At 43.1% G+C, this 14,947-nt stretch overlaps 3 protein-coding genes and 1 non-coding gene across 5 annotated transcripts in view; 2 read left to right on the top strand and 2 right to left on the bottom strand.

Annotated features, from left to right (window-relative positions):
• Positions 1–128: 128 nt before the first annotated feature.
• On the bottom strand, positions 129–8,489 carry smc5 (structural maintenance of chromosomes 5). The gene is made up of 24 exons (XM_076159278.1): positions 8,194–8,489; positions 7,558–7,699; positions 7,319–7,371; positions 7,007–7,169; positions 6,715–6,849; positions 6,458–6,598; positions 6,196–6,357; positions 5,762–5,833; positions 5,292–5,547; positions 4,976–5,130; positions 4,605–4,718; positions 4,317–4,411; positions 3,997–4,129; positions 3,330–3,503; positions 3,063–3,232; positions 2,839–2,962; positions 2,509–2,631; positions 2,165–2,290; positions 1,881–1,976; positions 1,543–1,647; positions 1,226–1,345; positions 943–1,122; positions 767–862; positions 129–625 (listed from the first exon to the last, which is right to left on the bottom strand). Exons 1-24 carry the CDS (start codon positions 8,364–8,366, stop codon positions 491–493), a joined length of 3,243 nt encoding a protein of 1,080 aa, XP_076015393.1. The 5' UTR covers positions 8,367–8,489; the 3' UTR covers positions 129–490.
• Positions 8,490–9,464: 975 nt separating this feature from the next.
• LOC143007877 (small Cajal body-specific RNA 2) lies at positions 9,465–9,858 on the bottom strand. The gene has a single exon (XR_012964528.1).
• Positions 9,859–10,498: 640 nt separating this feature from the next.
• LOC143007854 (protein FAM107B) lies at positions 10,499–12,381 on the top strand. Its single transcript, XM_076159338.1, has 5 exons — positions 10,499–10,756; positions 11,126–11,153; positions 11,306–11,456; positions 11,763–11,907; positions 12,100–12,381. The coding sequence occupies exons 1-5, from the start codon at positions 10,733–10,735 to the stop codon at positions 12,199–12,201; spliced, it is 450 nt and encodes a 149-aa protein (XP_076015453.1). The 5' UTR covers positions 10,499–10,732; the 3' UTR covers positions 12,202–12,381.
• Positions 12,382–13,113: 732 nt separating this feature from the next.
• LOC143007820 (uncharacterized) overlaps positions 13,114–14,947 on the top strand; it is a 29,631-nt gene continuing 27,797 nt past the window's right edge. For both annotated transcript variants that reach the window (XR_012964523.1, XM_076159291.1), the window contains exons 1-3: positions 13,114–13,487; positions 14,127–14,299; positions 14,548–14,766. Coding sequence is in view for 1 of the 2 variants with exons in the window: in XM_076159291.1 (XP_076015406.1) it covers positions 13,229–13,487; positions 14,127–14,299; positions 14,548–14,766 (651 nt within the window). In the remaining variant the exon portion in view is untranslated. The remainder of the gene's footprint in view (positions 13,488–14,126; positions 14,300–14,547; positions 14,767–14,947) is intronic.

Here is a 14,947-nt window from a genome sequence, read left to right as displayed (position 1 = left end):
CAGTGATTAATTGGTTTTGGCTTTGTTTTTATATAAATGCTGTTCGTTTCACATTTATGTGAATTCGGTAATCCTCTATGCAGATTATCCAAGATAGTTTGATGGCTTTTCCTTAAATAATAAACAAATGTAACAGAATATTTTATTGAAATATAAATGTCTGTACAGCCATATGGAGATATAGAGATATGGCATAAACACATTATCAAAATGATTAAAACAAGGAACAAACCAATAACCTCATTCCATTAATCTATTCTTGGCTAAATATATGAGCGTCATTGCCAGCTGAATGCAAGTTAAATGACCTTAAGGAAACAAACGTCAGGAGCAGAACTGTTCATTTAACTTTACAGATTCATGTCTGAATATTTAAAGACTTCTAATTAAAAATTGCAATATTCTATCTGAAATAAAGCTGCTAAATATAAATCCTAGCTGTTTATTCTGAACTGAGGATGGAAACATTGGGCAGGGCCGGGCAAATCCATCACGTCCTGGTCTGTCTTTGTCTACGGCTTCTAATGAAAGCTCTCTCTGCCCACTGCTTGGGGGGAAGCATGTGGTGGCCGTTATGGACGCATAGGACGGTCATCTCCTCAGCGTACTGAAGATTCTGCAGGAGCTGAAAAACAAGGGGGGGGGGGGGCGGCGACAACATTAAGGCAAATAGATAATCACAGAAACACTGCATACACACACAGACTGAGCCTGCATCTCTTGGCCTCACTTGAACATTCTCTCATTTGAAGGTAAAAATACTCACTTTGGGCGTGATGAAGAAATACTGGGACGTGATCCCTTGGCATGCTGTGCGGACCACAATGTCGAACACTCTTCTCTCATTGACAGGATCCATTCCCTGCATGGAGACAAGAAGCATGAACTCTCAACCTTTAAAATGTAACAGCTATTCTGTGTTGTGTGTTGTGTGTGTGTTACCTGATTGATCTCATCCACCACTCTGAAGGGGCAGCGGTTGAGCTCCTGCAGGGCCATGAGGTAGAGCATGGTGGACACGCTGCGCTCCCCTCCGCTCTGGTGTTGTGCTGTCAGCTCGTGCAGCTGAGTGCTGCTGTGGAACTTTACCCGAATGCGTATCCCGTATTTATCGTACTCCTCCTACAGTCGGATCAGGAGATCAGGTTTGGCCCGTTGTAGAATATAATTAATACAATATGGGAATAAACTTCGATTGAAAAGTGAATGTGTGTTACAGACATACCTCGTTGTCTGAGTGTAGATCAACCTCTCCAACACACTTCATGGAACTGAAGAAGTCACCAAACTTGCCATTGATCTGTTCCACAAGCTGCTTCAGAGGAGCCAACCAGCCCTCCTTGGCCTGTGAGACACACACACACACACACGCCTTACTACAATGCAAAGTGATCATTCAGTAATGTCCTTGTTAATTCAGTGGAGTGGAGATGAGCTACTACAGAGATACTACAGCTTTACACTCAAATGCGTAAAAGGTCATAAACTACACATATTGTAGAAACAATGCAGAGGAGCACTGCATGCTGTGTGCTCATGTACCTCTGTTATGTTTTGTCGGTAGGCCTTCAGGGAGTTGCTCTTCTCCTCCAGCTCTTTCTCCAGGTTCCTGATCTCCTGCTCCCTCCTGTTGTACTCCTCCACCACCTTGAATCAGAGACAACAAAATTAGTGTAATTAACAAAAACACCATTAGTGTGTCATTTCCTAATGGATTTTCAGTTGTCAAAAATGTTCCAACTTCAGTAACCTTTCCAGTACTGTCAGGACCGTGTGTTTGGAGACAGAACATTTTGACTGACGTAATGTTACAAACCTATTAAGAACACAAATAACTTTTGAGAGTAAATGAAATGATTATCCTTCAGTTAATGACTTACATTTTCGCTGAGGCCAGTGAAGCACTCTGCTCTGGCCTGCTCCTCATTCAGCATGGAGTCCAGCTCGTCCAGTGTGTCAGGCAGCTTGCTGAAAGCCTGCAATCACAGACAAATAACGTATTTCATAAACTATTGGTTAGTTTATCATGAACTTGAAATGAAGGTAATTTATAACCTAAATGAAATTGTCTTTGAAGTTCACTCTGCACAAAGAACAATAGTAATTGCGTATAGTGTCAAACTGTTGGCAGCTAGTTTCATTAAAAGGTGTGATTGATATTGACCGTGTGCAGGTCAGTAGGTAAGGATCCTTCCGGGTCCATCCTGCAGAGCTCCCTCGCCCTCTTCAGCAGGCCTTTGCATCGTTCAGTCAGCTGGATCTTCCTTTGGTCCAGCCGGCTGCATTTTTGCTGCAAGAACATAGACCAAGGAAGAAGAAAAAGAACAAAGATCATGAAAACCAAAAGGGGGCGATGTGAATGCATGAGCAAGTTTTAATCACTGTTTCCATGAATATGAGACGTAAGTGTGGTCCTCTCCAGCTGGATCTATGTTGATATGACAATCCTGAATGGTAATCTGTGCTGCCCCTTTGGTTCTGTAGAGGTTCTGTGTGTCGATGGCTTACATCCATAGTCTTGAGCTCGGCAGCACCTTCTCTGCAGTCCTGCTCCAGCTTGGCCTTCTCGGCGGTCAGCCCCACAGTCTCCAGAGCCAGGTGCACCTTTTCCATCGTCAGCTTGGCTCTCAGCTACAGACGGGGAGAAAGACAGAGGAAGACCATGGAGGACACATATTCACTTTACGGACCATAAGTGACTTCTTTAAAATATCATGACCATTACATGACAGAGAGACAGACTAAGAAATATGAGAGGAAAGTCAGGGGTCAGATAACTAAGAATGCCTATCACATGTGCTGTACTCACAAAGATATGCTTAGTGAATGTAATCATACCTTCATCTGGGACATGAACACTGTGACTATTGATACTTTATCAGAATTGACAGCCGTAATTTTCTCTTTGGTCTCCTCCTCTATCTTCTTCAGGTCCATACGACTTTGCTCCATCTGCCTCAGACTAAACATATGGAAAGAGGGAATACAATGCAGAGGTGAATTGGTTACACTTTGGCACAGATGATGAAACTTGACATTGTTTTGACTTAAGGTTTTCTTACCTGTCCAGCTTGGTGCTTATTTTCTGCTCCAGTTGTCTCTTTTTGCCCTTAAGTTCTGAAAGGTGCTTTTTCTCCTCCCGCTGTTCGTTGTCACGGCGATCCAGTGCTGCAGCCTGCTGCTGAAGGGATTTCATCCGTTCGTCAATGTCTCGTAACTTCACCTCGCACGCCTGGAGACGCAGCAGAGGGGAGGAACATGGCGTCAGCAAACCCATTATACCTCAAACGTATTCCAGGTTCCCACGCAGCCGCACGCCCCCGTCTCACCTTGATCTGTTGCTCCACCTGCCGCTTCTCTTCAGCGTCCACGGTGATGTTGAGGTACTGGGATGGATGCACTGCAGAGTTACTGGTGCTGATCTTGTTGGAGTAAAAAGACCTCTTCACCATGTACCTCTCGTCTGCTGCGAACAGCACCCTGATGTACGGCTCCTCAATCACCTGTGAGGACAGAAAGGTCACTGTCTGCACTCGTCCTCTCATGTCAATATTGTCTGAACAGTTTGTGATTAGTTTTTTTTGCTGCAACTGAAAAACATGAGGAAAGAACGAACAGCTTTCAGATTTCATTTACCAAACATGAAATACAGCGTGAGGAGCGGAAGAAATAAAAACTAAATGGTGAATCACAGATCAGACACAACAGCATTAAATTAAACATTTAATCAGTCAAACCACAGTCAAATTACATTAGAAAATGATAAACAAGCTAATTATTTCATTACTTTAAAATGAGATTAAATCAGAGAGTGAGAGGTTATATCATTACATGTTTCCTTGAAGTCCCTTGAGCTAAATATTTCCTATGAGGAGGTACTTGTGCTCCGAGATGTCCTCTCTCACTCCCTCTAGCCTCATATCAAAACAACAAGCTTAAACTTTCACTGCTCTGTTGTTAGGTTTTGAGAACCTTGAAAAAGGAGTAAACACGCACCGTGTTAATCATGCCTTTGGTCATTTCGGTGCCCACAGGGACGTCGTGCACCTTGTACTGCTGACAGAGGTAACTCATCACCTCGTCGGGCGCGTCAAACATCTCACGCAGGTACGAGAAGAAGCCGAAGTGCCTGCAAATACAATACAATTCAATTCAATCAATTATTTTGAGAGTACACATAATGTACAGTAAGGGGTTTACAAAAGAGGCAAAGAACGACACGACATAAAGCATCCCAAATAAAAACCCCAAAATGTAAAGAGCCAACAAACGGACGTGGAAATCTTCAACTTGAAACAAAAAAAAAATCTACTCACTTCAAGGACTCGATGTTTCGGGATGATTGCTTGTTGGAACACGATTCAACTGGAGCACAAATGGAGTTCACCCTCAAGTTCAACTTGTCACGGACCTGAACATCAACGCAAACAAAATGATTTACTTGGGAGTCCAGACAGACAAACTAAATTATTAAGAGAACAACAAACCCTCTGTGCTGTAAGGAGTGCAGCTTATACACATATTGTTTATTCAAGATGAACCAAGTTGCAGTGAACCACTTCTAAGCAGAACCAACATGACGACATGATTATCAGCACACTGACCTCTGCCATGAACCTCTCCATCTCTTCTTTCCTCTGAAAGACAAACGCCCGCAGGTCCTGGAAAGGGATGTGGTTCTCCACGTACTTAGCAAAACGATGGTCCTTCACATTGATCTGAGAAAGGAGGGAAAGGTTAGAAACAGAGCAGGAGTGGCTCAACAGGAAGGAGGGAGGAATCCCGGAGGGCCGCATGACTTCTCTGGCCTGGTCAGACGCGGGGCAGGAAGTGGAACAATGCCTCACAAGTAATTCATATACACAGATCTGCCGTATTAGCTTACCAATACATTGTTTCAGAACTTCAATTCTCTATTTACTTTCTATATTTTTTATACACATTCACACATGCATACACACACATAAACACTCACCACCAGCATCATGGGTTCGTAGACATTCCCATCAAAGAGCTGTCGGTTCTGTCTGAGCCACTGGAGGGCTTCGTGTGTGTCCCTGTGGCGTCCCCGCAGCTTCTCCTCTTTGGCGTTCATCATGTTGTTCATGTCATTGAGCCTTTTCACCAAAACTGCCAAAGATAGTTAACGTGAATCCTCTATACTACCTACAAGTGTGACTGAAGAGAGAAATAAAACTGCTAAATTGATTCCAATGATGCTCAGAAATCATATCAACAGTACGTTTGTGTGAATTGGTAAAATTACCCAGTACAATGTGTGTTAAACTCACATTTGGACTCAGCTATGAGGTTGTCCCTTTCCCTCCGCTGGTCAGACTTCTCTCCTTCAACCTTGGCCCTCTCTACCTGGATGCGCCTCAGATCAACATTAACAACATCGATCTGAGGAGACACATCTGGTTGGTCGCCAAGTTTGGCAAGCTCAGCTTTAAAATCTTCAATGATCCTCCGGGTGTTGCTAATTCGCTTCTGGTGATCTTGTTCCTCTGTCTGCTTCAGTCTCAGCGTTTGTTTAATATCGTCAATCTGTGAAGAAGAGGGGAAAACCATTAGTTATCACAAGCAATCTGAACTACTCTAAATAAGTAAACAAAGCAAAGATGAAGAAAAAGAAAGAAAAGACAAGAAAAGATCCCCAGCAATCCTGAATAAAGCCTCAAATAATACCAACAAATTAAAGTCTAGGCTTCATTTTTGTCTAATTTTCTGGTTATGACCAGAAAACAAAGCTGAATCGTACCTGTTTGTGTTTTCGGTCCAACTGATCTTGCTTCTGTTTGCACTTCAGTGAGGCGTCTTTGATGCTGGCAGTCTGGGAAACATCCAGATTATCATCATCACGACCAAAGCATTACAAACATTTACACAGCAGCATCTGATTCTTTGGTGTCAATACCGGTAGTCATTCTACTTTCACAGTGGCTGGTTTATTTGGACTTAAGTACATTCCAACGAGTTTCACATGCGTTGCTAAAAAATACATTATGATTCATTTCTAATGCACTTCCACGTTTTGTGAACATGTTTGCCAACAGACCATGAAAGCAGTCTGAACTACAGAGTCAGTATTCAGCCTTGCTTTTTGACACTGATACTGAATGCATGACACTGAGTATCACTTTCCATAAAGTAAAAGTGATGCATTACAGTGAAAGTGAAAAGTCACTTTCTGACCTTGGCCCTGATTTGCGTCTCAATGGGCTGTAGTTTGTCGTCAATGTGTTGGATCTTTCTCAGCATGGGCGCCTGGGCCTGCTTTAGGGCCGACAATTGCTTTTTGGCCTCATCTCGCTCCTTCTTCACACCCTCAAGTTCCTTACGGGCTGTCTCGTACTCCTGCACGAGACCAAAAGGGAGACAGTGTTACTACAATCAAAGCGGTGTAGTTTTTCTGTAGAAAATTAGAAATCTATTGTCGTCCATCTAAACCACTCACCACAAATGGTTTCTTCTTCTCAAGCAGCTCGATCATGTCCAGATGTCTCTTTTTTTCATAGTAACGGTTTACATCGTGCTTATTCCTCTCGTTCCTCTGCTTTGATTTCTCCAGGAAGCCAGTCTTTTCCTTCACGGTGTTCTGACGGACAAATATTAACAAGGCAGAGAAAGCTCAAATTAACTGAGAGGTATGACATGGTTTTTTTGTATGAAACACTAAAATAACTCATTGGTGTGACTGTTTTGCAAGTTCACCTCTAAATCTCGCTCCTTGTTGCGAAAGTTCTTGAGCTCACAGTGGTACTGGTACATCTCGGGTGGGCCGACTGATTTCTCAGTGGCCTCCAGCAACTCGATTTTGGACATCTTGGCAAATTCCCCAACTTTTTCCTGTTGAGACAAACCACCAACATCAGCCGAGAGATGAAAACACTGTAGGTAACATTGTCAATTGTATGCTGTTACCAATTAACCAGGCTGAATCAATTTGTAAATTATTCTATGATAAAACACACACACACACACACACACAAACACACACACACACCTGAGGCAGAAACTGGCAGAGGTTGCCGACTTGGATGTGCAGAGCCCTGACCTCCTCCTCCACCGCTTTCTGGTTGCATTGTCGTCCATTCAGCATCCAGACAGACTGGTTGTTCTCCACAAAGATCTCTCTGTTAATCACTAAATTTCCATTCTTCTTGTATCTGGAAACGCAACAAGGAGTTGAATAATTAAACGGATAATTCAGGCATTGGAGAGTTTTAACAATGTTCACGCATATACTGTACATAGTATGGATAACAACTGTTGCTTTCGACAGAAGTGTGTATCCGTAAACTGTCACAAAACTTACAGTTCAAGCTCGATAAATCCTTTATTGCACCCACGCTTGATATAGAGGCCAACCTACAAAAAGACAAAAGTTATTATCTTAATTCATTGCCTGTACACAACATATGTAAAAGTATCTGGCTGAAACAATGGTGCTGGGACAGTATCTTAGACAAATCTGTGCATGATGAGGATGAAAAACATGAACAGAAACAAAGCTGTGTGTGACACATTCTTCATGACTTCCTGGACCCGGTTTACCTTGTCCCCTCTGCCCAGGATAGCCGTCTTGCCAGCCAGGCCTAGACAGATGGCACACACAATGCTGGACTTGCCAGTTCCATTGGCTCCAACAATCATGTTCAGGTTGGGTCCGGGATAGACCACTGAGTAGTCATAAGTCCTGGGAGAGGAGGGAGAGTTTATATCTTCAATTATTGCTGGAACCAGGTGGATTCCATTCAGCTTTTGATGCCACAGACTGATGCCCAGAATCAGTAAGGTTTATATTAATTGCACTCATTTAATTGTTACGCCACTTTCAGCTAGCAAGTATGAACAGCAATGATTCATAATCGCATTCAAGGGTCCACCATCATGTCCATGTGGTTGTTAATGTGACTGAGAAGTCATCTTGTATTCTACAGATTTGTCCCAAAACATGACAGTTTCACGGAATTTACAAACCAGCGAAACAAGAAAAGGAAACCACTGTTCATTTATACCCGTGCTACTGCAGTCACCAGGTGCCGCTCCTGCTGCTGTTTAGTTATTATGATTTTACGATTCCTCAATAATCAAGGAGCTTTAACTTTCTGAATTAGCTGCTCGTTTGGTGTTTTGTTTTGTATGTATGTAGTAAACTGACAGCTTGCGCGCTGTGTTGCAGACACTTACAGAAAGTTTTTCATGGTGATGCGCACTATGGAGCCCTCCACAAAAGGAGCGTCCTCTCCTCCGCCTTCCTCGGGATCCCTGGCGGGGAACTCGATCCGCTCTGTGTTTCTGTTGGAGTTCTGTGAGCTGCTACTGGCATGACTGATACGCTGCTTTTTCCTGCTTTCAGCCATGATTGTGAAAAACACAGGCAGCAACTTCACTTGCCCCCGCGCGCCTCGCCAACTCGTTGCCGGCAGCTGATTGGATAATGCAGGTCACGTGTGTACACAACGTAGACGTCAATATAGAAGATAACGCGTATTCTCGCGAGACATGGCGGACTAGATGGCGCGTCTTCTTTGTTGTTCACACGCAGTTTATGAAGCTTTTCTACTCGGTTTTATTGTGTATTTATTTCTATGGATCAGCTACTGTTTTTTTTAAGCTGCATGCTAAGCTGTTCAGCACCAAACACAAAAACATGCCATATAAAATGTACACGTAAAACATCATATACAGAATAGAATTTTATTGATCATCAATCAATATACAAATGGCACCCCTTCCAACATTTACTGATAAACGTATAGACGTATATAACGTTGGACCATTTATCTAAGCTTACAAGAGTATATTCAATAAAATTAGATTTAAGAATTTACGTCACATTTCTGGCCTAAGTCTTACCTCCAACACAAGTCAGAGCTAGTCGTTCTCAATAATGTAGAGAATACACAGACTATCCGAAATCAAGGACTTCCACGTCCTTGCCCATTACGTAACATTGTTTTAAGTAACATACACACATTAGAATACATTACGTATTGCATTAAGACGCAACATTGCCGTGTTCGCTTGTGATTTTATTGTGACGTCACTCCATGTATAGTTCCATATAATTGAAAGTATGGTACAGCAGCAGATGTCGCTGTTCCTCCAATTTAATGGGTTGTGCAGTGTACGTGATTGCTTTATTTCGTCTCCACCAGCGCGGTTTGTTTTCCAGTCTTCATTACATTATGCTTCTTTGTGCTACGTATAGTGCTTTGTTTACTGTGGAGTTCTCAGGAACCAATTTAATGTGAAGAGTTCAACTAAGATATTCCATGGAAGGCTGAGACAATGGCGCGCATATAAATTCCCATTCTGAACAAATTCCCATGCACTACACAAGCATTTATAAAACAGGCCCATAAAGCGGCATGTGACAGTGAAAATAGTTTCAATGCAGCTGAAGCGAGGACCAGGCCTGAACCTGCACCCCAGTGCGGGCTCCCGACTTTGTTGTGGCAGATCAGAATCGCTTATTTACTCATTGTCCTTCGTGTAGTTTGAGTTGAACCCAAACCCAGTCAGAACTAGTATATCTGATCAAATTCATCACTTCTGACCACAGCGTAAACCGTGGAGGCCCTCTGAGAAACTCTGCCTTCTGCTCAGCGCCACGGAGGCTCGCAGGCTGCAGTCCTATCATTTCCGGCCGGAGCAGAGCCCGACTCTGACCGGATCAAATAAGATCACTGTGTAGATTTTTAAACAGAAACACAAAGACACACAAAGACACACAAACACTCCACACTCACGCAAAAACTCCACACTCACTCACGCAGACGTCCTCCATTCTCTCACACAATCGTTGTCACACTACCGTCCAACACACAGACCATTCATAATATAGGGGGAGAAACCGGAACATCCGGTTTGGGTGAAAGGGCAACGTAGCATTATGGGTAAAATGTTGTAGGGCACTGTAGTACAGCGCCCCGCTGAGGCTTGTAAATAAAGTGACATTGGCGAACACAAATAAAAGATTATTACAGAAGAAAAAAGAAAAATAATCAGATAACAATAAATAAGGCTAACTAATGTGCATAGTGAGTGGCTGAAAAATGAATTCTGTTTAATACAAATACCTGATTAATTCCCCAAATGATCTATAAACTATCATGTCAGTCAAGGCTGAGGTAATACAAATAAAGAAGTCTGATCACAAACTAACTGTTACTAAAAGACATCTCTCAAGATCGCGTGATGAGAAAATATATATGAATTGCTATTTAAATCGGACAACATTTTTTCTGTTTTGCAAAATATAGCAAATTCATTTCAGATGTTTATTTTACAATATGTAAATTATGTACACCACGAGAAAAATCAGTGAGCACTCCAGCTGAAGCACGTCAGCCGGCAAAGAGCCGCATGCGGGTAATTTTTTGGACTAATTAAGTGAAGTTGGATAATTTCCCACGGCACACTGGACTGAAACATAGCCTTCTCTTTTGGCTGTAGGTCTGTTGACAGAGTCTGTCTCAGTGATAGGACAGTTGTAAACAAAGTGACTGGTATTATGCCCGGTTGGTTAAAGCTGCATTTGTGTCATTGGTAATTAGCTAATCCTCTCTCCTGTGTCTTGAGGTAATCTGGAATGGCGTAATGCGATTTCACTGGGTACTATCGCCGCTGACTGCTGCTACGAGGAATACTAAGTATGATGATTTTTTCAACAATGGAAAACTGACTGAACTGGGCACAAAGAGTGGACCTCAGCCATCCTGTCATGGAGGGGTTAAACTCAAAGAAAGTGAGTTCTTCCAGGTTGTTTCCTGATGGTTACGCCATCTGTAGGTGCGCAGAGTAGCCTTGTCATTTAGCATTCTCTTGCCATTCAAAACAATCAAGACATGACAGTCTGATGTCCAGGAACTGCCAGGGATTATATAGGTTTATGGAATTAGAGATGTATATTTATGATGGTAAATAATGATGCCAGTATAACACCAAAGAGCTGACTGGTGACAAACATCTCTAAGGGAAGAAGAAACTGTGAGAACTGGCATATGTCCCATTGCCTCCCTGCTCAATATGATGTACAATATGATGAATGATTGGTTGTTCAAATGTTTGTCCTCTTACTGGTTGATCTTTTTTTTTTTTTTTCCAAACGTCTCAGGGGCCAGGATATGGACATCAAAAGAATGGTATCTTGGTGCACAAACAACAGCTGAAAAATGAATTGAAATTTAACAAGATGATAACAGAATCATTCATTATGTAGTTGTTGTTTTAGAATATGTATAAGTTTTAAGTTCATGTCACCACACAGTGACAGGAGCTCCTTTGTGTGCCTCAGAGACATCTACTTGTCACACAGCATTATCCCACCAATCCACAGCAGACTGGAATGGCAGTGAAGTCCATCATCCCAAAAAACTGAATGGTTCTTCTGTGGAGACGTCTAGTCACCAGAACTTGCACCGGGAGTTGCTGCTTAGCCACAAACGGTAAGTGAAAGTCAAGTATCTCAAACACAACTCTCAATGCTGAGTACAGGAGGGGCTGGTTTACATTGTAAGGGCGGCAGTAGCTCAGTCGGTAGGGCTTCCGCTTGGGAACCGGAGGGTCGCCGGCTCGAGTCCTTGCCGAGGTGCCCCTGAGCAAGGCATGGAACCCTCAACTGCTCCCCCCTCTGTAATGTGTGCTAATGTAATGTAAGTCGCTTTGGATAAAAAGCGTCTGCTAAATGACCGGAATGTAATGTAATGTAATATAACACTTGTAACTGCGAGTATGAATGACACACTATGCAGAGGTCTGCTTCTGGAGGAGAAGCCTGAGCTAAAGAGAGTGCTGGAGCAGCGGAGGCTGGAGCTGCATAGAGAGGAAGAGCTGGCACAAAGGAGGCCCTCAGATTTGGAGACGGAGCTCCGCAAGAGGCAACAGAAGCTGCAAGAGGTCAGAAGTACAAACCAGTAGTTCAGACATTTCCTAGTCATTATAATAAACTTACTGAGGGTCTTCTATTACATCCAGTGTTTTTCCAATACAGTTATTTGGGGACCAATAGTGCAATTTGGCCGTGTGAAAAAGTCAAATTATGTCAAAGATATATTTGACGATATTAAATTGTATCATTTGCTTTCCCAGCATGAACAGGAGGAGGTCAGGAGGCAGGAAGAACAGCAGAAGATCCCAGAGTTTGTCAGAGTGAAGCACAACCTGAGGCATACACAGACATTGGAGCAGTGACCACCACAGTGATGGGCTGCAGGCCACCATATGTCCCACCTGCTGACTATCATAAAAGCACTCACACACCCACACAAATACACACACAACAGCTGGGTACACATATCATAGCGAATTTTTGATTTGAAACATTTTATATCCTGTAATAGACATGTGCATACCTGGAAACACACAATCCTTACTTAGAAGTCAATTTTATAAGAATCTTGACATCCTGTGTCAGATGGAGTGGAAATGTCAGTGATGTTTGATAAATTGAGTTTTTTTCTCTTTCACCCAGCTTCTTGTGGTTTTGGTTTAATATTTGGTTTAATATTTGGCTGTGAAGCCCCATTCTTTACTCTATTGGAATAGTATCATTTGTACTCTATATGAATTATTATTTGTGAATAAAATGAAAAAGAAACCCCACATTGTTGTGAGTGTCCAAGTGTCCAAGTCCCAGTACCAAGAGAGTGAGTGCCAATGCTACTGGTGTGATGGGCAGGCAGGCATCACAGAAAAGAACAAAAATGTGACCAGGTGTGTCCTTTATTAATTTTTCACTGCTACAGTATTTTAGAGTATACTCAAATCTACTATTGACCCACACTACCCCACAAAAGGAACATTTTGAAGCTAAAGTGAAGTATTTCCAAATCAGACACATTGTTTTGAAATGTTTCATGCTTCAAATTGAGGCCCTGGCAACCAGATGCAATTGAGACATTGTATAGGTCTGCTACCTTGCATGACAAGTCAAAATGTCTCCGGATCTATTAATGCTCCAATCTCTCTCTTGCAGCCAATATTATTAAGACAACAACAACCAAAAAGCAGATGACTAGGTCCTGCTCCCGTCCATATTTATACAGCGTCGCTAGATGGCGCGCTATTTCAGTTGTTAGCTAGAGTACAGCTATTATGTCACTGAAGAAGATGCTCTGCAATGAATGAGGAAGTAAATAATGGGTCAGGTGACTGAGCCGGTTAAGTGGCGAGTTTTAATGAAATAATTTTCACGCCCATAGTACTCTATGTCTCCGTTATGGCGGAACCTCATAATAACAATGATGGCTGGTGTGAGGAGGAAGGACATAGCGCGACGAACGGCGAGACAGGCGAGTCCACGGTGACGGTCCCTCGGGAGCGGTGGGCTTCACACGGGCAGAGGAAGAAAAAGTTAGTTTTACATGTCGACCTGAACAACACCATCCTGGCGTCAGACGCTGTGACGGGACAAGGAACCATAGCTGCTCTGGACGGCTTCCTCACCTCTGCCACTTGGGGAAAGATGAGCAAACACGGTAAGGCGCACACCGGTGTTTCTCGCAATGTATACACGTGCCCAGGATTTAGCCTGGTCCCTGCTATGCTGTGTCATGGGGACAGAATTGCTGCGTGCGTGTAACACATTTCTCTCTCAGGAATACCTGAATTTTACGCCGCTGTAAGTTTGTGCATTGATTCTACAACATGATTCACTTATGGTGGCGCGGCACTAATACAATTCTACTGTATCCACACTACCTGTTAAGAACTGACCAATATCAAACCCATAACTTGGTTTATTTCTATATATTCTTCACCAAAATGAGCTAGAACTTCACACGAGGAAGAATTTCTCATGTTGTCAACTAGCGCCACACGCCCTCTACTGGCAGCATGTGATATGACGCTCTATTAGTTAAGCCTTTAGTGACCGCATATTCTCTATGGGTTGCGTATGTATCTGTTTTTTTGTATCCGTTTGTAAGGTAAAGGCTCTCCGAGGTATTTTGGGTGTAGTGGCTTTTGTTTACAACTTGTATCAGGACATCCACAGCAGCACAGATTCATGTCACTGTGTGCAATTTCACTATAAACAAACCCCAACCTCTGCTACTTGTTTTATTGCCGTATTCAAACTCATTTCTGTAATTTGTATTCTCCTCTCCCCTCTGCAGGAAAGTGGGAATGGCTCAGCGACTCGCCGTCTTTGCTGCCACCATGCGAAGGAGCCGTTAGCTACTATTCTCAGTTTGGACGGGTACCTGCATTCACCTCCACTGCGGGTCGACGTTTCCGGGGTGTTCTGGAAGAGCATCTGGACCTGCTGCGCTGGCCTGAGGGCCACAAGGCAAGTTTCCTAGTTTTTGTTGTTATACTTCTCTACTTTTGCCAGTTATCAGGGCCTTTAAAGCCAAGAGAGACATTTAGCGTATCTGTATTTTTGCATGTTGATCATGCGCCATAAGTATTTCATGGATATTGTAGCCACTTGCAGCTTGTAGAACCCTGATTGCCCAGTTTTTATTTGCTCTGCTCAGGCTGTTGTTTAATGCAAGAACACCTATGTCAACATATGTTCCTTGTCTTTTCCTGCAGGCCGTCAAGGAGCTGACTGTCAGGGGAGAGGATGGACGACTGTACCACTGGATCCTCCCGTCCTTCTTCCAGCTGCTCAGAGACCTGGTGCAGGAAGGGTGGGACTTTGCCATTTTGTTTCGTACCTTTGGAACTGATCTACCTCGTGTGCTGAATGCTGTGTCCAAAGCGCTGACCCAAGGGGCTCACCCACTGTTTCCTGATCTACCTGACCTGAAGGTGAGGTCATACTTCCATGTAGGTGTTAACAAAATCAGGCTGTTCAGCTTTGATACAAAAGGTGGTAGGTTTTTCATGCGCTGCTTGTTTTCTCATTGAGCCTTCGTCCTCCTTTGCTTGTTTCCTTTGTTTTCTTAATTGCATCATCACGTTCTTTTCAGTGTTGTAACTTACCAGATTA

The sequence above is a fragment of the Genypterus blacodes genome, unplaced genomic scaffold, assembly GCF_046128005.1.
Source record: "Genypterus blacodes isolate CSIRO-AG114 ecotype Tasmania unplaced genomic scaffold, CSIRO-AGI_Gbla_v1 ptg000094l_1, whole genome shotgun sequence".
In the NCBI taxonomy this organism is placed as follows: domain Eukaryota; kingdom Metazoa; phylum Chordata; class Actinopteri; order Ophidiiformes; family Ophidiidae; genus Genypterus; species Genypterus blacodes.
This window is presented reverse-complemented; position numbering and strand designations above follow the sequence as displayed.

Bases quoted from the DNA above. Each gene is read 5' to 3' on its own strand.
- smc5 (XM_076159278.1), bottom strand. From the start codon at position 8,366: ATGGCTGAAAGCAGGAAAAAGCAGCGTATCAGTCATGCCAGTAGCAGC. The intron at 7,700-8,193 runs GTAAGTGTCTGC...CTCCTCTCCCAG, and splicing joins ATCACCATGAAAAACTTTCT to GACTTATGACTACTCAGTGG. The intron at 6,850-7,006 runs GTGTGTGTGTGT...TTGTCTCAACAG, and splicing joins TCTGCCAGTTTCTGCCTCAG to GAAAAAGTTGGGGAATTTGC.
- LOC143007854 (XM_076159338.1), top strand. From the start codon at position 10,733: ATGGAGGGGTTAAACTCAAAGAAA. The intron at 11,154-11,305 runs GTATCTTGGTGC...TGTGTGCCTCAG, and splicing joins ATATGGACATCAAAAGAATG to AGACATCTACTTGTCACACA. The intron at 11,457-11,762 runs GTAAGTGAAAGT...CACACTATGCAG, and splicing joins TTGCTGCTTAGCCACAAACG to AGGTCTGCTTCTGGAGGAGA.